Source organism: Mycteria americana, chromosome Z (assembly GCF_035582795.1).
Source record: "Mycteria americana isolate JAX WOST 10 ecotype Jacksonville Zoo and Gardens chromosome Z, USCA_MyAme_1.0, whole genome shotgun sequence".
NCBI lineage: Eukaryota > Metazoa > Chordata > Aves > Ciconiiformes > Ciconiidae > Mycteria > Mycteria americana.
The window spans coordinates 29,937,542-29,963,095 of record NC_134396.1 but is presented as its reverse complement, the minus strand read 5'-3'; the positions used below and the strand labels follow the sequence as shown (position 1 = coordinate 29,963,095).

General features: G+C 39.3%; 1 protein-coding gene across 1 annotated transcript in view; it reads right to left on the bottom strand.

The window, feature by feature from the left end:
- The window catches only part of ADAMTSL1 (ADAMTS like 1), a 470,548-nt gene that overhangs the window by 69,421 nt on the left and 375,573 nt on the right, over positions 1 to 25,554 (bottom strand). The window contains 3 exon segments of the mRNA XM_075488620.1: positions 7,552 to 7,681; positions 12,587 to 12,888; positions 24,153 to 24,237. Of these exon segments, the coding sequence (XP_075344735.1) occupies positions 7,552 to 7,681; positions 12,587 to 12,888; positions 24,153 to 24,237 (517 nt within the window).

Here is a 25,554-nt window from a genome sequence, read left to right as displayed (position 1 = left end):
GTTACACCCATAAATAACCAAAACAACCATGGTAAAGTATTCAGATTCATGGAAGTATCAACCAAGATCTGATTCTGACTCAAAAAATGCATGGAAGGAAAAGTTATTATATTCAAAGTGATGGTGTCACAAAAGTTAGTATGTATATAGGCAAACTTGTACTAAAACACTTCATATCTCCATTCAAATAGTTATATCAATATAGGTTTGTGTGCAGCATCCACAGACTACAGAATGGTGACTTAATACTCTTCTCACCTAACTTTTCCTGAATGAGAAACTGGCTTCTTCAATCTTGGAGAAAATAAGGACTTTAGACAGTACAGTTTGCTTCCTCATGGGAAGGGGAATGAACTTGTATGATGTATCTGAACACCTTTGTTCAGATCAGGAACCACGACAGTGTAACTATTATAATTAAAAAAAAACCAAAAACCAAACAAACCATCCAAACCTCCATTCAATATAGTTATAACAATACAAATCTGTGGATCCATCAGGTAGTAATTAAATACATTGCTGTTCACCTCTACGTGAGTGGTTCAGGTCTTTCCCAAGGCTGTGAATGACTAAGATCTACTAACAGCTGGTTACAGTGTAGAATATGTCAGCTTAGTCACATTTCTAATGGGTGACTGCACACCACAAACTCTATTCCATCAGTGAGACCTTCGATGCTTAACAATGTTAGCAGAGAGGCCAGAGGAATGGAGATCACATAACTGAAATTTTCATGGACACAAAGAGGATGACTTGCTGTGCTTCTGCAGATGTGACAGACCTACTTGGCAGATACAGCACTCTTTGTTTCATCAGTCTGGCTCCTTCTATAGGTGCTTAATTCCCAGTTGAATGGAAATGAAGGCGCCTCCTCCATTTCCTTCACATGTGAATCTTTCTGATGTGCAAATATGGTACACAACTGAACAGTGTATTTTCAGCAGTTAGGGCTATATTTTTATTCTCCTTTTACATACCTTATCTTTTCATCTGTAAAGGTTTATTGGTTTGAAAGTATTGGGTATTCCTCAGACTACTGCTATAATAAGTTACTTCAGCAGTATTGTAAATGGAAGATATAATGGTGCTCTTCATTTCAGCCCTTTTTAAAGGAAGATGATGACACATAGTAAAATCGACCGTTTATAAGACCATGTAGCTTATTTTACACGTTAATGATGCAGTGAAAAAGCTAATCCTGGCCATTATGCTACAAAACATTTGACTAACTTAACTTCATATTTGGCACAAGAGCAAAAACATGCTCTTTATCGTCACTGTTGGGAAAGCTTTCTTTTGGGAGTGAAATCCTGCTGTTGAGGCAGTAAATTAATACTCAAGAAAATTGAGAATAAATCTAGAGAAAAAACTAAGAATTAGAAGTTAGCATATGAAATGCTGAAGTGAGAGCATATTTGTTCAAAATACTGAAAAATATCAAGTGGCAGTGAATATTAAGTTCTATTTAGCACAGACATTAGAGAAGGGTGGAGAGAAGTGGACTGTATTAAGGTGGCTAAACCCAGGAAATTAAGAGTGCCAGGGAAAAAAGAAGAGAAATTGTCTTCTGCAGAGGGACTCACTAGGTCTCTACCATGACTTTAAGCTCATACTCATCACAAACCAAGCTATAAAAAACCTGTGGTAAGGCATGGTGAGATTGTTTTAACACCAGGTTTGTACTAACTTGGTGAAACTTGTGACCTGGAGATCTGTGTAGAGGAAAATAATCTATCTAGGGATACAGGATTCTGAATAAGAAGTGTAATCACCATTCTTTGAAGTAAGAAGGAGATATAGTATAAATTATTAGAAAATTATTTACAATTGCACTTTAATATTTTATGAACATAGCAGTCTGAATGGAATATAAGATGAAATGGAGGAAAATGTCTATGAGTGAATATCTAATGAAGGAACCATCATATTATTTAAAAAAGCAAAATGGCTGCGGAAGAGGCCTGAAAGTTTAAACTAGAAGAGCTGGAGGCAGACTGTGACAGAGACTCCAGAGCTGCTCCATTGACCCTTGCAACTTGTAAGGTGCTTTGCTTTACATTTAGATGCGACACATATGGCTGAAAAGGACCACTCCCTATGGGTCCCCTTGGTGACTTCACTGTAACTGCTCTTGAGTAACAGATACCGAGGAGCATGCAGTTACTGCTCCACCACAGGCAACGTATCCAGCGAGAAAGGGGAAGGGTGGGCTGTCAGACACATCTTGGACAATCTCTTAACAACTGGCGAGGGTACAAAGAGGGAGATCATATTATAAAAATGAGGAGAGAAAAAGATAAATATTTTTAGGTCACAGATTAATACATTTTAAGGCCAGAGAGGTATTACAGTAGTGCAGGGTAAGCATGCAGGTAATGCAGGTACAGCATAACAGAGCCGCCCACGGACAGCTGCCTGTTTAGACGTCTTTGTACAGTCCTATCTTTAACAAAGTAAACCTAGACAAAAAATGGAATTATGATTCTCTCACTGAGCCCATGACTCCTGTTTAAGCTGTTTCTTGACCTAAAGGCTTCAAATAAAGGTGAATATGCTGTCTGATAGCATATTCCTTCTGATGTCTAATTCTCCAACCTGCTCCATCAATGGTTCAAGCTGTGGCCTGCGATCCCAGGAGGGTCTGTGGGCTACATCTTAAGAGGCTGTCAAAGACATTCTCAATGCAATTCAGTTCAAAATAGACTTAAATACATCCCACTTAAAAAAAAAAAAACATCAGGGGCTTGTGAGGTGTTGAAAATCTTTCTGTGGCACAAACAGACAGTAACACCATCATTGCCTCATTAATGCTAATTCTAACTTACACCTCTGCGAAAAGACTGCAAAAACCCAAGAGCTGGTATCTCCTGCCAGTAAGGCTATACTGCAGTATCTGTAGATGTAATGACTTGCAAATCTTATAACCTTTTTCATGAACTAGACAGAGATGCTCTAATATTTCACCCGAGAGATGCAAAACACATATGCATTGACAGCCTCCCACACACAGAGGTCACCTTTAATGGATTAGAGAAAGCCCTGGCCCTTCCACACATGTTGAATTCATTTCAGATTGTTGATGGGAGCACATCTTAAACTAAGTCTGACCTACCAGCAACTTAATGCCTCATGTCTCCAAATACATCGAAAAACATGTTGTTTTTTTTCTCCTTTATAGTTTGACTTCATCTGGGAATGAAATAGAGCAAAACAGATGGACAATACTGCATTCACCAAAAAAACATCAAAAATAATAACAGGTAATTTATTGCACAAACACAAAACAAGCAGACGCAGGGGAAAAAAAGAAGAAAGGGAAAAGAAAAAGAAGATACTGTGCAATGAGCTAGAGCCTAGCTTAACTCAGGCTATCTTGACCCTTCAGTCAGGTATCAGGACCACTCAGATGGCTTCCTATCTTTTTTGCCAGCAACAGAGGCTTGAAGGAGTAAAGGGAGAGTGTTGGGGTGAAATTGTGTGCTATTCCTAGAATTGTCTGCTTTTTCTTCACTGTTTTTTCTTTGGTTTGTAGCATTCAGCTGTTCTTTGCTGTACAGGAATAAAAGTTCAGTTTTGAAAATATGCAAGAACAAAGCTGTAGAAATTGCCTGGAATTTCCTCCATTTTCAGCCATCTGGCTTTCATTGCTTTGCTTCTCTCTCCACTCCTCCATACATGTTTACCAAATCTTTTCAAGACACATTGACCAAGCTATTGAGCAGTTATAATTAATAACACAGTTACAACATTCTCTTTCACCCCTTTGGTAGAGTTTGTTGGCTCACCACGAGGTGCTCATGCTGTTGCTGCTATAAACAACAGCCATTATATCTGATTAGATGATGACTGCCTCTGTATTTTGGGTTGTGGAGGCTGAGGAAAAGACAAATTTTGGATATGAGTCATTTTGTTGTTGAAAACAGTAAAGACAACATTGAAACAGGGTTTTTCCTGATTGTTTTTGGAGTAATTTAGAATACAAACATAACAATTAGCAAAACTGAGTGATCTGCCCTTTCATTTTTTGAGCTTAGAGAAGAAACTTCTAGACATTGAACAGCTATTCTCCGTTTATTTCTGGGAAGACTGTGCTCTGCTCAAGTACTGCTATATAATTCTGGAAGTGATACAGCTTGATTGACACAAATTAAGTAACTGACTGACTGAATTAAAATGGTCATGGTCTTCATTCCTCTCTTTCCTGGAGAAAGCATGCTGGGTCTCCCAGTACATCAAAACAGGCTATATCCTTTTTACAGAAATATCAAATAAAGGTATACCGAGTTAATGATATGAAGTTTTACTCTGTACCTACTGTGCTGACAATCAGTTATTATCTCCCAACTTAGCAATCAGCTCCACAGTGTTTCACTGTTTCTTAGTTCACTGCAAAATGGGAAATTTTGTTACACTGTTTTCCAGGAGAAAAGGGACTGGGCTCTTTTTCTGCGATTGCTCTTGAAGCAATAAGAAAAAACTCTCAAAGTCTGAAACCTCAGGAAACTCAGCTGCTTTGGGATTTGAATATGGATGACATCTTCCAGTTTTTTGTGTGCAAGTCTTCCTGGTTCTTCTGTTTTCTTCTGTAAGAATTTTAAGCACGAAATTTTGCTGACTCCATACAGCTGTGAGTATTTGAAGATGGATTTCTGAGGCTTAGTTTTTCTGTCTCTCTTCAATGGACTCAGAATAGTAATGTGCTAAGATATTACACCAGAATTTCAATGGAAATTGTAAAGCTCTCTCAGCTGCTATACAAGCACCATCACCTTTCAGTGTTTTCATAAATCTGAAGTATTGTCCTATATTCTAGCTTTTACCATATTTTGTTCCAGGAGAGACCAGAGCAAATAGGAATTGAAGAGGATGATGATACCACAGACTAATTTCAACGTGAAGCATTAAGTGAGTAATGAAGTCTTCTAGTCTACTCATGTTTATTCTGAGTAGGGCGCAAAAAGAACAGCAACAATGAAGATCCCTTTAGTATCATTCTTCTTAAGTGTCCAAAAAGAATGATGAAACAAAACCAGAATGAAATTACTCTTCAGTGACTACTCCTGCATTATCTGTCTTGAGGTGTATGCGTTCTGACCCTCCAGAAAGCCTGACTAGATTCTGTCATTCAGTGCTTTTGTTTATCTGTATTAAACCAGCTAAACCAATTGTTGACCAGGAGAGGCTTACACGACTAACCCTTTGAGAGGCCATGGCAAATGCCACATGTAACCAAAAATGCCTGCAGCAGAAGCAACATTAAGCTTAGAAGTTTTAATTTTTAAACGTTCTCCCTCTCAAGCTAAACAAAGTCTTGAACTGTATTAATTTCTAGACATATGCGTTAAATTCTAAGCATGCTGGGCTGTTTCGGTTCAAGAAACATCACTGGAATAATTTCTCTAAATATATTAGGAGGGAATTTTTGTTCTCTTGAGCAAGACTTCTTAGCTTTTTCTTCATGCTGTGGACAACATTCCCTTGTCTACTGAGGCATTCGTCATGGTCTCAGTTGCCTTTTCAGCAGACTGTCTCCTCTACCCACCACAGCTGCACGCTCCAACAGTCACTTAAACCAAGGACATTTTAGGAAAGTGTTTTTTACATTTTTAGCTTCTGTTAATGCACTTTAGCAGCTGGAAAACAGAGAGAAGAGCCAACAGTATGAGGCCTCTCTCTATAAGCCATCAGCAAAAGCTCTGGGAAGTATCAGTGGTTCACAGATTTTGGGAACTTCTGTAACAGGGATGTAAGTTCACAGCCACAGTGTATTACAAGTTTTGGACTAGTCAGTCAACAGCAATGACTCCATCAGCATTCATAAGGACAGAATTTTAGCCTAAATTTCCATCAGATTCCAGTGGTATGGATTATTGCACAAACTAATTAAAAAAGTATTCACCCAGTTTCTCAGACTACTTTTGTAACGGAACTCATATAAATACTGGCCTGCATGAGTGTCCTTTATTTTTTCTTACCCAGTGACTATTGATTTTCCATGTTAGAATCGATTGGTGATCAATCTCCTACAATGCATTCTCAGCTCCAGTGATGCTGCTACCTATCAATTACAGCGAGATGTCCACCTACAAAGTTCTTTTCAAGCGTTAATATAATATTTGTGTGTTATTTCCAGCAATACAGACAATTTCACAAAGTCAGGGTTGCAATATCCTCATAAGCAATTCTTGTAATGGTTTGGTGAAAAGTGTCAGCCTATTTGGCTCTGCTTGTCACAGACTCAAAATCCTGATCATCCAATCAAACCATTCTTTCTGTCCTTATCATTCCTGGATGCTGGCCACATTTGATGCCATATTTGACTTTTAATGTGAACCTTCTCTGTGTACCCAAAATCTACTAATACTCATAACGATATACCTCTCTATAGCCTGCTGTCATATAAAGCATATATACACCTACCAATATACATTCTAAGGAATATCTACCACCTGGGCAGCACTGTTTTAAATACTCCAAAATTATAAATCAATATATTTCAAATCTGCCGCACTACCAGAAGAGAGTAAGTGCACCTGTGTACAGCTGGGAATAAAGACAATATGTATACATTAAATCTGGAAGACTTGGCAGGCCCAGGTCTATTTAAATAAACCACTGGAACCTCATGACAGCTATTTTCTTGTAAATGGTACAGATGTGAATCTCTGCAGAGAAAGATCTGCTATTTTTAGGGTCAGGATTGTGGAAGCTGCCTGAGAGCAGGGAGGAACGGTTCTGCAAACCTTTTGTAAGAGGGGAGGTTGGAGAAATCTCCTTAAACTTGACATAACTCTGGGTAAAGTTAAGCCAATCCATAAACTGGTTGCCTGCAGGACCTGAATAAGCAAGCAGTCTGAAGTTTGCCCTTTGGTTTTTACCACCGCTTTGCACTTCCCGGTCAATACAACTGTGGCATGAAGAGGCTGTAAGCCCCTGAAGTCTGAGAAAGAGCATGTGTGAGGAAGTGCATGCCTCCAGACCAAAAGGCCATTGAGTCTGGGGTGACAAGTTATTTTAAATTATTTTTTTCATACCGCTAGTGTTGTTTAAATGGCTCCCAGGCAACCTACTGGACTACAATCACCCGCACTTGTGTATTTGTTTTTCTTTCATCATGGATTCCTCAAAATCTGTTAAATGATGTGTGGACAAGACCAAAGAGCCCTGGCCCGGGTATCCTCACTTGCGATAACACCACCAACCCGGCTGTGCCGACCCGCTACCTTACGCAGCAGCAGAGTTTTACTCACTCACATCACCTCTGCTCACTTCACACCAGTTAAAAGGAGTTCCGGGGGGATTGACACAGATATGCTGAGCCCAGACAGCTGAGTCTGTGGTACTGCAACCTGGGCAGCCATCTTGGGCTCTCGTCTGTGTGTTTTACTTCAGGAGTCATTTCAGTAATGCCCTGGCCCCTGGCATCCCTGGCCCCGAACGTGTCAGATTCTTGGGGAGCTTGAAGATCAGTTTCTCAACTTTACCAGTGATCACATCTCTCTTAAATCTGGAAAAAAATGTACGCCTGGTGATAAGATATAAGAAGCCTACCTTGGGGGGCAGGGGTCCAGGCTACAAGCTTTCAGCAGCTGTGGAGGACGGCGGTTGGTTACACACAGCGTCTCGTCCGCAGTCTCCCTGGTTTGTTTGTTCAGGCAGGTCACCACAGCCTCCTGGACACCTGCACACAACGACACATGGTCACAGCCGGCTCTCCCTCCCCGAAGGGGCAGCTGAGGGCGGACACAGGCCCAGCGGGGCGGCACTGGGGCTGCTGCCTGTGGGGAAGCACAGCCTCACACCCAGGCTGCCAGCTCACGGGCTGCAGAGAGTGAGGAGGCTGCTTCCCGCACCTCGGTGAGGTGTTTGCTGTCCACATCCAAGTGCTCTGCCCGACGGTCTTTGAGGGGTATAGTATGAATGTCTACCAAAGGGGGATGTTTCTTGGCACGGTGTACCTGACTGAGTAGGGAAAAATTGCAGTTCCTTTTCTCCCTTCTATTGGGAAAAGCCTTCATCTGCAACTCCTGCAATTTTCCAGACACAGTCATACATTGCTTACTGCACCTTTTGTATCCTGTTCCCCAGCTGGCTGGGAGATGACCTGATCTAAACACCACATGGGATGCTGGGCTTTTACTTGCCCTTGCTTTCAGTCTCACTGGGTGTCTTGATTGCAGTGAAAAGTCCCTAGGTTCAGTCACAACTTACCTTCCCTAGACAGAAAATTGGCCAGTGCTCTCTAGTGACTCGTCCTTTCACTATTAGTGCAATGAGGCTGTTTATTTGTCAGTCAAGCAGGCTAAGGTGTGAAGATGGCCTTGACTGCGGCATGCAATATTTTAAGCAAGAGTATGATTGCTATACATGCAAAAGTAAAGTAAAACAAGGTCAGACAATTCATCTGCTCTCAGTTACTCTTCTGCATCCACAGGCCTGCACCTAAACTGAAGATGCAAACATGCAGCGTGTATCTGAGAGCTGGGACAGAACAGGGGTAGCTGTTGGGACTAAGAGAGAAGCTGGAAGATTTGATGATTATGTTTTAACTCAGGAAATCCCTGGTGATACCAAATTCCATATGTACTCTTCAGCATACCAGTTACTCTGTCTCACTTTTCCTGTGAGTAAGGTAGGAATATTACAGTTTTTTTGGATCACAAGGTTAGAAAGCTAGAAAATCGGGGATTGCAACACTACATGCCATAGGAAAGACTACTTAGTGAGAGGGGAACTACTTCTTCCCCAGGGAGTCTGAGGATAAAAGTTGGCCTGAACTTCCTAAAAGTCTAATCCACAGTGGTTCAAGCAAAGTGGAAGTATGCTTTTTACATTCATCTCTACTTCCCGAGTTAGCAAAAGATCAGCTGAACTCGTAACAATTGCATCATCTTCTCAAAACCAACAATTAGTTTTCCAAAATGTCTCACAATCTTTTGAAGACACCAACGTTTAAAAAAAAAAAAAAAATAGCGTTGGAAGAGCTTGAACAGTTCCAAGAGCAATATAACAGAACCGACAATACCTTTTGTTGTTTCTAATGCCAGAATATATGTCGTTAGGCAAACAACGATATCCTATTATTCAACAAGACCAAAGTGCTGCAACTCATCGTAGTTCCTGTACTGAAATTATTCATGGATCCATTTCCCTTATTCTCAGTACAGGCTGAGGAGAGGCCCACAGCAAAGTGGCATGTTGAACAATTTATTGATTCCTATGTGTGCAAGCCTATGACTCAAGGATAGGCAGTGTCTTCACTGTACTCAAGGTGCTGAAGAGGACAAAGAAATTTGACAATTTTGGACATGGACATCAACATCGAAATTACCAAAGTCCTTGAAGTCAGCCAACATTGTTGTGGGTTTCCTTCTTTACAAGGTGGCCCCATATTTTCTAGCCATTTTGCTATTCAAGTAATCTCCCAAAATTCTTTTAAAAATTCTAAAAAGGATAACCTATTGAAAGAATAAAACAAATGGTAGTGATTTATTTCTAGGAAAGGAAACCTATGAAATTTCTATACATAAACAATATGTTCTCTACCCTGTCACGTTCAGTATCTTTCCAGCTCAATCATTCTTCTGTCAAGCATATCGTGTACAGCAAAGAGAGGCATATGGATTCCCCAGGACAGACTGCTCCTGACTGCAGAACAGAGGTGGTTCTCTACCTGATGGGAAATGGCACTGTGTTCAAATTACTGGTCTCTACTTTGCATCGATCACTTGTGCAGGCCTGACAGCAAGAGCAATCTGATGAAGCCAGGAGAGAAGGACTTATAATCCAGAGGTATGGAAACCGGGAAAGTATTCCTCTTAACTCTGTGGAAAGAAACCACTAAGTCCTGTCATATGCTAGTGGCACCATTCTGTTTGCTAGGAATACAGCTCGCTCACCATCTCCATGTGCTGGATGTTTTTCTTTTCAGATCAAAATTTTGTAAACTGAGTATACTTCCACATCTTCAATTTCTCCCCTTTGAAGTGTGTCACTAATGAGCTCTTGACCAATGATTATCAATTACCATAACACTTTTGCATTGTCTGTTTCAGTGCTGACTATACAAAAGTGATTGACTGCGAGGTCTTGAATTCAGCCTTGTCTCCATTTCTCAGACTGATGGTTTTGTTTTATGAAATTCATATAGCCAAGCTCTGATACTACTGCTCTTCACTTTTCAGTATTCAACCTGCCCCAAACCTCCCAGTGAGTTCATTCCCCATGCTTACTCCTGTCACCTAAGTCAGGTGACAGGTGTCATCTCTGATTGTATTTCCAATAATTTTAGTATATCCTAACAGCATTCTACTCTGCTCATTATAATTTCCTTTCAGAGTTTCTTACAACTTTTTACCTTTTAAAGGTATCAGTAGGATCAGTAATCTTGCCTGACAGCATGGATATTGAAGAAAAAGTCTCCTGCCTGAATTTAACCAGTCTGTGGTTGCTAGACTACGTACTGACAGAACTTTCTGGCTCTAATACTTGTGCCAGTGACTTAAAAAAAAAAAAAAATCTGGCTTGCTCTTGCAGCAAACAAATTTGCTCAGAATCGCTTTCTTCAGCTTCTCCTTGAATCTCACCCTGAGTGTGTCTCAGCATACTGATAACATCTGTCCCTCTGTTTTTGATAAGTTAATGTGGCAAATGGTTATAAGCTCTAAATCAAAGATGGATCATTGAACATTTGGAGAATATAAAGACCTTTGATTATCGGTCAGGAGTTCCGTGGTACAGAGATAATTAAAAAAAGTATATGAACTTTAGGAAGTTTATTTGCCAAGTAGCTGAATTCTAAACATTATTTACTACACAATATTACCAGAACAAAAAGCTGTCTGCTTTAAAATTGCTCTCCCTGACAAAAAAGGAAATCAGTTCTCAATAGGAAATCACAATATAAAAGGATGTAAGGGTGGGACCTGAATTTAGGCCGTTTAAGTTCACTTTCAAAATACCATCAGATGAGATTTTCTGTGTTTATATCTACCAGAATAGAATAATTGTTACATGGTATTTGATGACAGCTCTGGGAAATGCAGCTACTAACAGCAGATGAAATGACTAACTAATTCCTTCTGGTTGCTACTTCGGAGAGGTGAAAGGTTACTTCTGCATCTATCCAATTTTGCCTCTTGAGACTCCAAAACCAATAAAATTAGTTTGACCGGTCTTGCACCTATGGCTACAAAAATATCTGACTTAGCATCTGCTAACCTGGAAAATTTGGAGTTGATGTCAGACAAAAAGAAATCTTGGCTAAAAATTTTTGCTGACAATTGGAAGAGATTAAATTTATAAATCAAAATGTCTCTGTCATATCAGTCTTTGTGAGTTACATTTGAAAAATACACATGTAGTCACTATATTCAAATAAATTACTTCATTTCAAGAGGATATTTCTAGAAGCTATTCAGGTTTCAGTATTCACAGTGTAAGTGTGACAAATTGTTACTGCTCACTAGTAACCTTAATATATGACAGATATTCCTGTAAAGTCAGAATTTGTGACCACTTAGCAATATACTACTGTCATGTTTTTTTATGTAGGAAACAAAGCAATAGTGGCAATGGTCTAACAACTCTGTGAACTGCTCTAAACACTGACTACTGTCAGAAAACTAAAAGTAAGCATAGAAAACCTTTGCATTATTTTCTACTAACTGTGCTTTTTAAGTTTGTAACCGATTACTGGTGAATCTGTACAGACCACACTATCAACCATTCATAAAGTACTGAGTGGTTTCCAGTTCTACAGTACCTATTCTGTATTTATCTATAGTAGTCCATTTTTAAGCAGCCTGAAACTTGTAATGTAAAAAGACAGCAGCTGGAGAAGTCTAGGTTTAATTTAAAAAATACTGGAGTGGACTTATTTCTCAGAACTAGCTAGGTAAAATGATGGGAAAAAAAGGATATCCAAGAACTGTGCATTAATAGTCTAAAACATGTGGAACCTGAGACCTTGATTAACTTTGAGAAACTCCAAGTGCCAAGCCTGCTAGCTTCAGAGAGTCACACCATTAGTGCTTTTTTACCATGTGTTTTCTTTTGCACTGGGATCGGAGCTAATGTCATTTAGTGATAGGAGCTAGGTAACTGGCTGAGCCCTTAGAATAGCAATAACTTAATGCATCTGCTATAGGAGTACAATTTACTTCCACATGTTTATACTTGCACAGTACAAATCAAGAGATAAAAGCTAAAAATGACACGTGATTCTTAGCCTGTATTACCAGACCACTTTAACATTCAGCTTTTTGTGAGTGCCTTTTGAGTGATCAGCTGATACAAGGAAACAGAAACATGTGGTTGGTGACAGCCTGAGCATGGAGCCTGAAAGTCCTGGGCCAAAATATGTTGTGCAGGTGTTTTTTTTCACAGTTTTCATCCACACCTTTTCAAATACGGTTGGACTCAATGACTTTATGATTGGACTCAATGGTCCTAAAGGTCTTTTCCAACCTAAATGATTCTGTGATTCTAAATAGCTGTAGCAAAGCAGCATGTCCGTGGGTGTTAGCTGCAAAGCACACACTTGAAGAGGGAAAGCAAACCCAGCACAGAAATGCTTTGCACTTACCTCCTCCACAGGACTCTGAACACTCCGTAAAGCCCTCGTATTCCCAGTCATAGAGCTCATCAAACTCCTGCAAGCTGCCATACAGCAGCTCAGTTTCCTCTGGGGTATATTCGGTTGCCTCCCCACTGCAGGGACCACTGTAACAGGCTCTCTGAGACACAGGTTTGGGACCTTCGCATTCATCAATGGGCAAGTCAGCCACAGACTGGGAGAAAGAGAGGAGCACTTGACATTTCACAAGCCGCACCTGACTGCCCACTCCACAGGTGACACTACAGGTGGACCAAGCCTCAGGAATAAACCTGTGAGAGGAAGAGAGCAAGGCAAGTAATGTCCACAAACAGCCAGGCAAGCAAAAGCAATATAGTCCTGTCCAGACCAAATTGTATTTAATAAGAAACAAATGCTTCACCTCATCATAAGGCTATTATGAAATACACATAAAAGCCATGACATATTGTTGACAACTCAATGGCCACAGTGGAAGGGCTCTCAAGTACTCATGTGGAGTGTCTCCTTATACCCAGGAAGAAAGACGTATGCTTAGAGCACCTGCCTTGATCCTAAAACGTATCAGTGTAAGGCATCCTGCAATCTCCCAATGTGCATCATGATCCCACTAGCTACTTTTTGCTGGTATTCAACCTAGATGACCTTTGCGTTATTTGATATCATGATTATGTCACTAGTAAGTATTGAACAAGCTGCTGTTATCACCTAGTTGCAGTATTACAGGGAAAATAATTTCAACCATTGTTCCTGTATTGCAGTAACCATTTTTAAGCCTGAATTTGAAGCCATAAAAAATATAAAGAACCCACCATTTATTTAGCTGCTTTTTTTGTTCCCGTAGCACATTTAATTTCCCTTCTCATTAAAAAAACAGTGTTCTATTTCTGTTCTGGATTTCTCTGGCTGTTGCTCTTGTCTAACTGATTAGGAACCCTTACACGTTCCAAATTTTTGCCTCTGAAAGTCCATACATACTTTAATAAAAGCACCTTGCAGCCATCATTACAATAAGCAAACCAGACTGAATTCAATTTTTTTTGTTGTTTTCCTCAACAATGGAATAATTTCTCAATTTTTCTGTGCCATCACCACTTTTTTGACACCTTAAAAAAATCAGTGCTGCAAATTACCCTAGCATTTTACTCAAAGTAACATCAAGAAGAAGGGTCACATTCAAGTCCATATCACATCATTACCACCTTGCTTAAATGTAACACATGTTGTTTTGCTGAGCTTATGTTGATCTACGCTGATTCCTAAATCTTTCTGGAAACAATGGTTCTAGGGTACTCCATGACCTGCATTACTTATGCTTAGATATGTCGGTGGTATTAAAGCACTGCAGTAACGAATCCAGGTTACAGGGTGATTCAGATAGCTTTGTCTGACTGTCTTGTCTTCTCTATTGGCCATTCTACCAAACTTTCTGCCATGGGCAAATTCTAAGACAGGGGTTGTAGATATACTTCAAGGGCTGGAACAGAAGAGCAAGTAGTTGGGTCTGGCAGTGATCCCTTAAGAACCTCACAGGAAAGATCCCCATTAACACTCTCCCATTAATAGTAAGTGTTTGGGATCTGTCAGCTCCTTCAAACTCAGCAAGTTTTCTTTTACTGATATTTTTGAGTGCTAATCTAATGAACCAAAAGCTTTTTGTGAGAGGGTCAACTGCCTGACAGAAATGTAGGTCTTTCAGCACCTAAACATATGCATTATCTAAATTTATCAAATAAATCAGAGTTTATGGGATGTATTTTTGATTAAAACCTGGCTGTGACTGACAGTATTTCTCTCCTTTTGGTCTTTATTTAGATACGCCACACCAGACTTGGACAACTTTGCCAAGGGCTGAATGCAATACATGTCTGTCTCTTCTATGGTCTAGGGCTACTTGAGGCTATAGATAGGAAACTCATTTCTCACCTTGAGAAGCCCATGAACAGTCTGATAAGAAGAAAAAGGAAATTCAGTTTTGTGAATAGCAACTTTGAAAGTATTTTTATGCATTTCTCTTTTTCTTCTACCACCTTTCTCTAGTGCACAAAAGGATTTTCCCTTCACTCTGGGGTTAAAAAAAGAATCCAAAACCAAGAAGGGAACTTGGTGCCCCTGCAGCATGTATGTACCAGGATCCCTGACTGGAACTGCATAGTCTCCTAGAGCAGAGAGTGTGCAACTCTTTACCCACTTTTTGTGGGTGTTTATAACACCTTGTTATAAACCTGATATCCACTGCTAGCGCTATACACAGGAAGTAATAGAAAGGAAAGAAATGGATTGTATATATTATTGAAACATTTGAAACTGTTTATAATGCTGCTACAAAGACCGCAAGTTTTCTTTCTGGAGCAAAGCCTTTGAGAAACTAATGATGCACAGGGATTCCATTTCCCTACACTGAGACATTTTATCTTAAAATATCGCTCTTGTTCAAAGATGATATCCTTAATTTTCAAAGGATTATAGTCTTTAACAGTACAGGTGGGTCACACATCTTGTTTTCTCTAAGACTGTGCAATTGCTCTTACACTATTTTGATGTGGAAAATCTCCTGCCACAGATTAAACAGTCCATGTCAGCTACTGTGACTTATATATTTTGATTAGTTTAAATGTATAGCTTCGTGACCTGACAAAGAGGTCAAGAGGTAGAAAGAAGTAAGAAATCCTCATCAGGTTACAAAAAAAGGGTATTCATCTTTATCAGAAGCTGTCTTCTTTATATTTTTTAACATTGTGAATTGCTGTGTAACTTTACTTTGTTGAAGCGCTGCTGTATTCCAAACCAGAAGGGACGATATTTTGCTAGGTATTAAAATTATTTGGAAAAACAGAGATACTTCATATACTCACAATATTTACACATGATGTATATCACACATACAAACACAGGAACAAAAGAGAGAGGACACAAAAGGGAAGTAAGAACATTATTAAAGCAGACTGGATCCTTTCTGAAATGAGGCTTGATCTATAAATGCCACATATTGTATTATTTTATCCTAGTCAGCAACTCATAATGAAAACACTGGAATACCTTCAGGAAATTATATTTTATTCAGCTTTCTAGGCCCAGTTTCTACATTTTAAGTGATAAATTTGGAAGTGTAATTTAATTCTAATATAACTGTTGGCTGCTAAAGAGGGAATTGGTAGAATCAAAAGAGTTGAAAGCTGAAAAAAAGGGGGGAAAATGCACGAAAACCCTGCAAACCAAACCAATGGTTCTGAGTTTTCCATCACCCTAAAACCAGGAAATTACAAAGGCTTTCAAATATCTTTGTGTGGTCATTAATGATAAATGTTGCCAAATGGAGAGACAAAACACAAAAAGTGTGTGAACAATAAGCAGTCAGTTCCATGGGTTTAAAGTTATTTGTTTTGCATATAGTGTACCTTCCACTGCACAGCATTGTGCTTTTTTGTATGCTAACATCTGGGTCTTTGAAAATAGAAGTAGTGGAATAGATTTACTGAGAAGTAGGTTTTTAGAAAACAGAAAATGATGGACGTGTTTCAGTTGTCATTGCATGTTGTTTAATTAAATCCCACTGTAATAACAGTCCCTATAATAACAACCCTAATAAACAAGACAAAGGCAATAACTAGTTCTAGTAATGTGGCAGTAGCAGCTGTCAGACAGAACCCAATTGTGCTAATAGCTGTACAAATGAAAAACAAAAAGCTGCCTCTTGCCTCAAAGAGATTACATTGAGTATTCCATAGCTCTTAGCATACTTCTCAGTGATTAGCATGTTGCCATTGCATCAAAGATCATCTTCCTTTATTCCCCTGCACAGCAGACATGACAATGCTTCTTCCCCAAAGGAAAAATACAGCAGTAAGTGTGTTCTGAGAGCTCTGATGAATATTTTACAAAGGAGTCTTTTGCTCCTATTTTAGAGGGATCACTACTAGGTAGAGAAGTGAAACCTGGAAGGAGGGAAAATCATGACCTTCCTTTGTTATCACTGACTTAACCGTGTCTGCTGCTACTCAACTGCTGGAGTTCTGACTACATTACAGCACCCAGCTGTGGGATGGCTGAAGGGTCCCTCTGCCTGTCACCCCCCTCAAATGGGCATCTCCATGGGCAGCAGTGCTCTCCAGCTGGAAAAGGAAAAGGGTTGGAATGAAAGGTGGAAAAGTCTCCAAAGAAAACTGGGGGTTAAAAATGGATAGTGCATGTACACAAATGCCTATACTTGTTTCCTTGACCTGTGGCACTTTTATGGTGATGGACTAGCAACCTTTTCCCATTATATGAAGACCCTTGCAAAATAGTGAGTTCTGGATTTAAAAGAGGCATTGTATTTTTCAGTGTTTTTTGTTAGCTGTTGAGGTTTCACAAGTTTCAGACTGTGAAGATTGTGTTCAGCTGAAGGGACTATTGTTGCACAATTTGTCATATGCACATTAGCCTACACTGGGCTGCATAATGTGTTCTATGAATGGAGGAAAAGAAATGTAATGCCACTGACATCGATGGACTTCTGCAGGCGTCATTCAGGTGTGGTACTGAGCTGGTTTTGGCTCATTGCTTTTGTAGTGTACTACAATCACTGAAAATATATTTTAAGGAAATTTTAATATGACAGCAAAACCAACTTACTATGTTTGTACGCAAAGCACTTAATACAAAATATTGATCAAACTGTGAAATGCATAGCAATCCAGCCTTCAGGCTGCACTTCCAATGGACCTGCAAGTACAAGTGAATTGCAGTTGTCCACAGAATTTCCTCCACACATGAACACTGGGTAGATACCGCTTGCCCAGCTCAATTTTGCAAGGACTATTTGCATTTGTAGATACTATTATTCACATTCACACATAAGAATGCCCTTTTCAGACAACAGTGTGTCTAGTGTTTTAAAAACAAAACTTCTTGTCTTTAAATTATATAAAGGGCAGGTATTTAAAAATCCAGCTTTTGTAGACTAAACTGTGCTACGCAATGATCACATGCATATAAAGGCAGCAAAAGTGATATCAAAATTTAAGTTGAGAACAATGATGACAATGGTAGTACTTAGTCTTGGGATAATGATATTTTTTCCTTCAAGCTCTGCGCACAGCTGAGGACTGGTGTGTATTCCCCTCCATATAGCAACATATATGTAACTGGGGAAGTCAGAAGAGAAACACAAAGACAAGAGTCAATGCTCAGTAATGGGATACCTTCCACAGTGGGTTCAGGGTGAGACCCATGGAGAGCCCTGCCAAGTTTTGTGAAGATCTACAGAACACTTGCTGTACATAGCCACAGCCTCTTCTGTCTAGGACTTGGATTGCTACAATGTGTGTTATGAAGAAAATAAAAAGTGTGTATACAGACTGATGTCCTTTGAGCTATGGAGAAAAATATCTTACTTTCTTCACTGCTACTTAATTACATATTGCTCTTAATTTTTATTGCTTAATGCTTTTTTTTTTTAATTCATCGTTGGGTAAATCCATGGTTCAGACAAAGTCCGAAGTTTTGAGAACTGCATATACCAGTAAGACTAAGTGTTCGAAGAGATGGACACCTATCTATTAAGGCATCTAAAATCAGATACTACTGGTGAAATAAAATGCTCAGTGGCTCATTCAAAGGCTTACAAATTTTCTGTGACAGAACCAAGAACAGAGCTCAGACTGTTCAGAGCTCATTACTTCCAGACTTTGTCTTGGGCTGAAATGCAAACCTGTCCTTCTTCTCCAGGAGAGGCCACCTTTCCATAGGTTTTAAGGTGTGGATAACACCACAGGATGCTCACACACAGCACTGGGTACCTGCTGGTGCCATTGTTCAGACAAGTGAAACAGAGGTCATGACCACATGTCAATAAAATCTCAGGGCCCCATCTGTAAGAGTAATAGCACTACAGCCAGCTGCATAGGTCCAATTCCAATCTGAATGATTACAATCTGTCCCTCTACAGTTCCTCTTCAGTTTAGTTTGAATATGATCTTTTCCTTCAGCTTTGTGTCAAATCATTCTGTTGTGTTGGTGCTCTCCATAAATTCACTGCTGCCTTTCTCCCCAGGGAAAGATAACTGCTTCTGTCCTTTATAGATAGTATACATAAATCCTAAGTAGTGGTGACTGTCTAAAGGGGCTCCTTAAACGAACAGATAGAAATCATTACCTAGTGGTACCTAATCAGGCTGCTGCACTGCTGATCTTCCCTATGACCGACCACATACATAGTTTAATTCTTTTGCCATTAGATCTTAATATGAAGAATTTTCCCTAAACTTCCTTCTTCCTCTTCACTGCATGACACTGAAGTGGATAAGCAACAGGCTAGCAGCTGATAGTATCTGTGTATGTCTTCACTACTTTTTTTGGCAATCCAATAATCATAACATGCTTTATTTTTAAAGTAAAACATTTGTAGGAAGTTTTAAAATTACTTACTAACCTGTGAATCAGGTACAAACATCATGATGGAAACCATTTAACAGGGAAAACCAAAAGAAAATAGCTTACGTGTCTTTGGAAACATAAATACCTACTGAAAAGTAAGAAAGAGATATTGGGTGACTCTGCCACACTGGCCTCTCTGTCCATATCCAGTTCCCTGAGGGCTTTGTCCCCCCCACTGATGCATGTCAGGAATTTCCTTTTGTTTTTTACTGAAACTGCCCCATCACTACGATGGTGCCATCTGGCATCCAGATATTATTGTTTGCCCTCTTCCCCCTGCCCCCCACCCCCTTCTTTTTATGGGTAGCACCAGGGTTATTTATGGCAGTATGTTAAAAGCTGGGTATGGTGTTAACATACAAAAGCATTTTTCAAGAGTTAGAGACAGAAATCTTTTAAACAAGCCCTCCACCACCCATAAAACCAATCTCATTATGCATAGAAAAACCCATGCTTTTTTAATCATGACTGCTGCTCTTTCTGACTCCAGCTGTCTTGCTGTGCTGGTGTAATGAGCTCCAATGAAAGAGGTCAGACAGAAAGATACTGTGGCTTCTCCCTCAGATAACAAATTTCTAAGGCGTGGTGAATGATCATTTCAGAGGTGGGCAGCAACAGGAGAACAGTATGTATGACAACACAGGACAACAAGGACTTCTTACCTTAAACCTTTGTCCTAACAAAGATTACAATACTTTCTTACCAACCTAGAGTATTTCATAGTAGTTCTGTCAGCAATTAATATTTAATTGACCCCATCTAGGGGTGCAACAGGTCAGACAACACAAACATAACAATCCTCCCTAGCCTTCAAGTGGCTGAACTGGTTATAATTAATTCTTTGAGAAGCAGAACCGATGACGACCTATTTAACATGGATTTATATGTGAAGGCTGAGTGCCCAAGTGGATTCTCTGGTATCTCTTAAGGACCGAACTCCTTTAGAAACCCTTCCTTCAACTGGGGGGTTGTAAGGTGTCAGTTTTCTACCTAGTCATTTAGTTCACTGAAATGTGGAAAATACTATCACTGAATTTCCTGGTGAATATCAACCAAATTTGACAGATGGATACAATTCTCTGTGATAACTTTATACCTCTGTCAAATTCAGTTAATAGGAATAAATTCAGACATTACTGATAGAAGAGAAAGGCAACTGACAGATAGACATATACAGACAAAATTAAACTGTAAGACTTGCTTCCTTTAGAAATTCCTGAAGAAATAAATAATGGAAGGCACTACACACAGATGGAATAAAAATGAGGCATCTGCTGCTCTAGCAGCACATGTTAGAGAATGATCAAAAATTACAGACAGAAGGACAAAGTAAAAAAAAATGTGTAACTTTATAGCTCATACTATGCAATTTCATAGCAAAAATTATTCAATAGAAAGTCACAAAAGTCACAAGACAGCAATACAGAGATTCACAAATATGAGAACTCAATGCATAGAAGAAATCTGCTGAAAATTTTCAGCTTTAGCTTTTAAACTTCCAATCAAAAATAAACTTTGAGAAGGACAATAGAATTGCTTATAGATGGGGTTTGTTTTCTCTGCCTGAAGAAAGATAAGGAAAAAAGGGTGACAGTGGTAGGGGACAAATGGTCTGCTGGCTACAAAGAACGACCCTGTCTGTAGAGGAGAATGGGGGCAGTGACTTGGTGGCATAAGAAAGCTCGGGAAGAGCCTCAGATGAAATGTAGGAAAAGAATGAATGACACCTGCCCAAGCACAGTCACGAAATTGAGAATTATTGCACCAATACAGAGCGAATAGGAAAATCACACAAGCCTAGCTTGTCTGAAGAAACTTCCATTACTCCAACTTCAAGCAAACACACTCATGAACATACAACGCTGCCTTTACACCGCCTGGCTTACCGTGCCACTGGAGGCCTTCTGCTGTTTCTCCTGCTCTACAACTGCTCCCCTTCCCCTCCACACTGCCTCTCCTCTGCCCATTGCTCCCTCCCTGCTGAGTGGAGGAGTGGGGTCTCAAAGAAAGCCCATCTTGGCTGCTCAGCTCATCCTCCACACTCAAACCCAGCTCAGTCAGCTTCACTCTACCAAATCAGAGAAAAGAAATGGCTTCCTCAGAGGAGAGGAAGCAAGCAATTAAAATTGTTTTTTACAACCTCTGGTATGTTTTCTGAAAAGATTTGCAGCAAAGTAACACACTACAACACACTTAGACATAATCCAGTAAGAAATTGATGGTCATGTTCTGGTTACTCAAATTCACAGTCAGCAAAATAGCTGGCCACATCACACGCTGTCTTACACCAACTAATGCTTGATACAACATTTAAAAACTCTTGACCATTCTGACCCTCAAATTAGCATGCACCTACACTCTGGACTGATCGTTCATCAGCCAAAATATGTCAGTGATAGCCCAACATCTATCAGCATGGTAGGCCATGGAATATTACATTCTGTCTCTGCATAGCTGCAGGCCAAAAGGTGCATTATCATGTAATACACCTTGCTTTTCAACTAATTCTTGTATTTGAAACCCCTACACAGCTGAATGAGGATAAGTGATGCTGTAAAACTGGCATCAAAGTTGATTGTTGATTGTATTTTGGTGAGTTCTGAATGTTTTGTTTCCTTTTTTATGTCATTACATACAGTTTTTCAATCTAATAACCAGGACCTAAAATGAATAACTGTTTAAAGTTACGCATTAATGAAAAACACTATTAATAGTGAGGCACCCAAACCAATTTTATGTGGAAGTTCACCACTCAAGGTCACTGTCAACAGATTAGATATTCTGGAACGAAATGCAGATGGCTGCTACAGTTTACAGACAGGGATTGCATAGATGGCCCTTTCAGCACAAGTTTTCTAAATTTTTATTTAGTCTTTCTCTCTCATGCCTTATCACTAAAAATCATTCCAAAGTAAACACAAGGCATGGATATCTCCAAGCTTTGAGAAAGTTTGCATAAAGAGCCTGACTTTGTGCCCTTTATTTTAGCTGTTAGTCAACACATATAGAAGTCCATACTTTAATTTAATTTAATGTCATGTTGATTTCTCATCAGCCTAAAATAAAGTTTATACATGCTCCCAGAGTTTTGCTTTGCAGGGAGAAAAAAATGTACAAAATGTCACCCCATGGCAAGAATGAACCTAGTCTGGACTGTGCCCCACTGTACTGGTATGTTAGTATCCCACTGGTATCACAGAAGTGTTGCATGAGATGGGGTAAAGAGATTAGGATATCTTTGCAGAACAGGGCCTTTATTACAGCAAAGCAGTGAAACTATAAAGTAAGGAGGTATCATAGCCACACTTAAAACATTCTAAAGTTCTTAAACTCCTTTCTTTTTATATCTCTCAAGGTCTGTTTTAATATCCCAAGTAATATACCCATAAGGTTTTCCAGAATATTTTATTAAAATCCATATAATGATAAACAAAAGCCTCTTCATCTTTCCCTGCAGGTTATGCCTATTCTTTACAAACCCCTTCTTGTTAATATTTAAAGCTACATATAGTCATAGATATATTACTATACTCTTTTTCTACAGTACTGTCAACATTGTTCACAAAATGTTTCTAAAAAAGTTCTTATTGTAACAAATTGTTCCACATATTACCACATATCAGTATGATTCCTTTTGATAAACTTCCTGATAATACCTTTTTTTTAATGTATGCTTCCAGGGGTTATTTACAGTTTAATAAATGCACATTTAGTTAAGTGGTTTAGTATAGTCACAAGAAAAATCACAAGAAAATAAACTGCACTTTACAAATGAAAAATGAGTACATTCACAAATACTGAATTTTCTAGACATTGATGCTGAATGAATCAACCTACAAACTCTATGAAATTCTGGAAACAGTTAAACATCTCATTACATGCAATAGCTGCTACTAATATATATATACACACACATAGAATATGTACATTTGTGTATGTGTGTATAAATACGTATGTGTATACATGTATGTGTGTATATGTATGTATTTATGTATACATATGGCAGCTAGATTAAAATAACTCTTATTTTGAGGGCTCTGTTATATATGTCTCTATGTCTATTTCAATGTTCCAGTTTCAAATTACTTCAGTTCAGATTAACCATGCCAAAACTGCCATTATATTGCATAACGTTAGTCTAATACACAGCTGCAGTTGCAATAATAACCTGGGTACATCAGCTCAGATTCATACAGTCAGATTTTCTTATTGATATATTAAAAAGGCAGGTATCAACCCTAAGTGGAACTGTTCTTTTCCAGCTTTTTATTGTAGTATTTTTTCCTTCAGCATTACCTGTAACTATTTTACGCCCTCCACCTCTTTCTAACTCAATGGTAATTTTTTCACAAAACAGAAGACAAATGAATAGGAAAATGAAAAAGAAAAAGTTACAGTTAAGGGACATAAGAAGTTAATTTTATGTATTTAGGAGGAAAATGAACAGTTTCCATCATTTCAGGCAGCCTTAATGCGAGGGGACTGTCAATGTATGTACGTAGGCCAACTTGCCATCCAAGAGGGTCTGCAGCAGGACGAAGAGCTACTAATGGGGTACAAGATGCTGACTGAGATCCATCCCTCAAAGGTGGCTGGGCAAAGACCATGAAGTGGCTGGAAAAGCAGGGAGGGGAAAATCCCTGAAATGATGTGATGATACGGCAATCTGAACCACAGGGCTGAGGTTTCTACTTTATTTTCTGCTAAAGTTAATTCATTTTATTTGCTGCTACTACACTCTTCCTGGGGGGAGAGGTGAGGGGAAATCATCACTGTATTTTACCTCCTACTTCACAGGGATATTGTGAGAATAAATAAAGGTGCTGAGCTGTGGAGATACAGTGGTAGTGGGGAACATGTAACTACATAGGTAGACAGGCTCTCACTATATAATATTATTGTAAATGACCTTAAATAAAACATGTATATTTTTGTTCAGATTAAATCTGCATTTGTCCCCTTGAATTCTGTCTCTTCATATCTAAGTGTGACACAGCCTTAAGCCCATTGATTTCCACAGTGCTGGGTTTAGCCTTACACTCTAATGAAAGCCAAATACAATTTCAAGAGGCTGTGTTAGTTCAGCGCAAGCTGCAGATCCCCACGTCATGAGAACAATAAGCAAATTTTTAAGACTTACGATGGTTCTTCAGACACCACTGCTCCTTCCTCCAGCTCTTGAGCCTGCTTATACCATGGCAACTTTGCTTCCACGGGAAGTTTCTCTATGGAACAAACATGAGCATTGAAAATAGGAAGCATGCAGTAAAGCTGCTATATGTGCCAGCCTCCCCTCTCTCGTCGAGCATGCCTGTGATGCACATGTGCCTTCATCCACACGGAGGCTGAGCACAAAGAAGAAAGAGAGAGAAAGGAGAGCAGGAGAGAGAGAGAAACTTCTTCGTCACCTGGACTATAATGCTTACAAGGTTACATGGCCAGATAGTTCACTGCTGCAGCTAGAAGGCCTATGGCGGTCTAAAGCCAGAAAAGCAAATTAAGTCACTTTTCAGACTACGCAACTGGGTTGTAAAAGTAGGCACTTTGGAAAGTATTTTTTGGAGAAAGTCTTGCAAGTGTAACAGGCCTCCGTTGACACTACAAAAGCAAAATGTATAAAATTCCTCCGTTTACCCTTAATTTTTAGAACTTCAGAAGACACATTAAGCTTGGTTTTGATAGATTACAAAAAGGAAGAAAACGCTGATTTGATGAGTGATACCACAAAAACAGAGAAACTGTAATAAAATGGTCCAGCTACACTTTTCAACTTTATCAGTTCATCAGCTACATGGATTTAAAAAAATGAGCTTGATACTTTTTCTGTCATTTATGATGGAAAACAGTAGAGCTGCTTTTCTTCCCCTCCAGGATGTGCAGGCAGCGTAATGAGCTGCTCTGCTCTGGGGAGCGCAGGGCCATGCCGCTTTGTGAGCCAAACTCTGCTTTCATGCAGTGTTAAAGTGGAGTATTTTAGCTGAAGGCAGCGGAGCTGTTTTAGCTCTACAGGGGTATAAAGCAAGAGCAAGTTTAGCACTATAATTTGAGAAGGAGCTCTGCCTTTCAACAAAACGTTCTGGGCTAGGATCAGGGGAAAAAACACAAACAAAAGGGAGTGAGACTCAGACCACTGAGGAGAACCAGGGCCAGACCTATTTGCCACTCACAAATCACCTAAGCCTTTTGGGTTTATATAATCCACAAGTTTGTACTCGCCAACAGGAGCAGATTAATGTCATTCAGAATAGGAATTTTCTGTGACTGTTGTGCACAACAGTGAACCTTTCACATACAGGAAATTTCCCATCTGTCAGTTGTATCATAGAGGAACAACAACTTACAACTTGATTTCACAGCTACTGCAACTTTAGTCAAGCAAATTTCCTTGGAGCAAGTTATTAAATGAGGAAAAAAGGGACAGTAATAGAGTTACTATGCCTCTCTCAGAAACAGCTTGCCAACCTCTTACTCTAGCATATTTATTAGTGACATTTAAGGATGAATATTTGCCAGCACAGCTCTTAGTTTAATCTATATTTTAC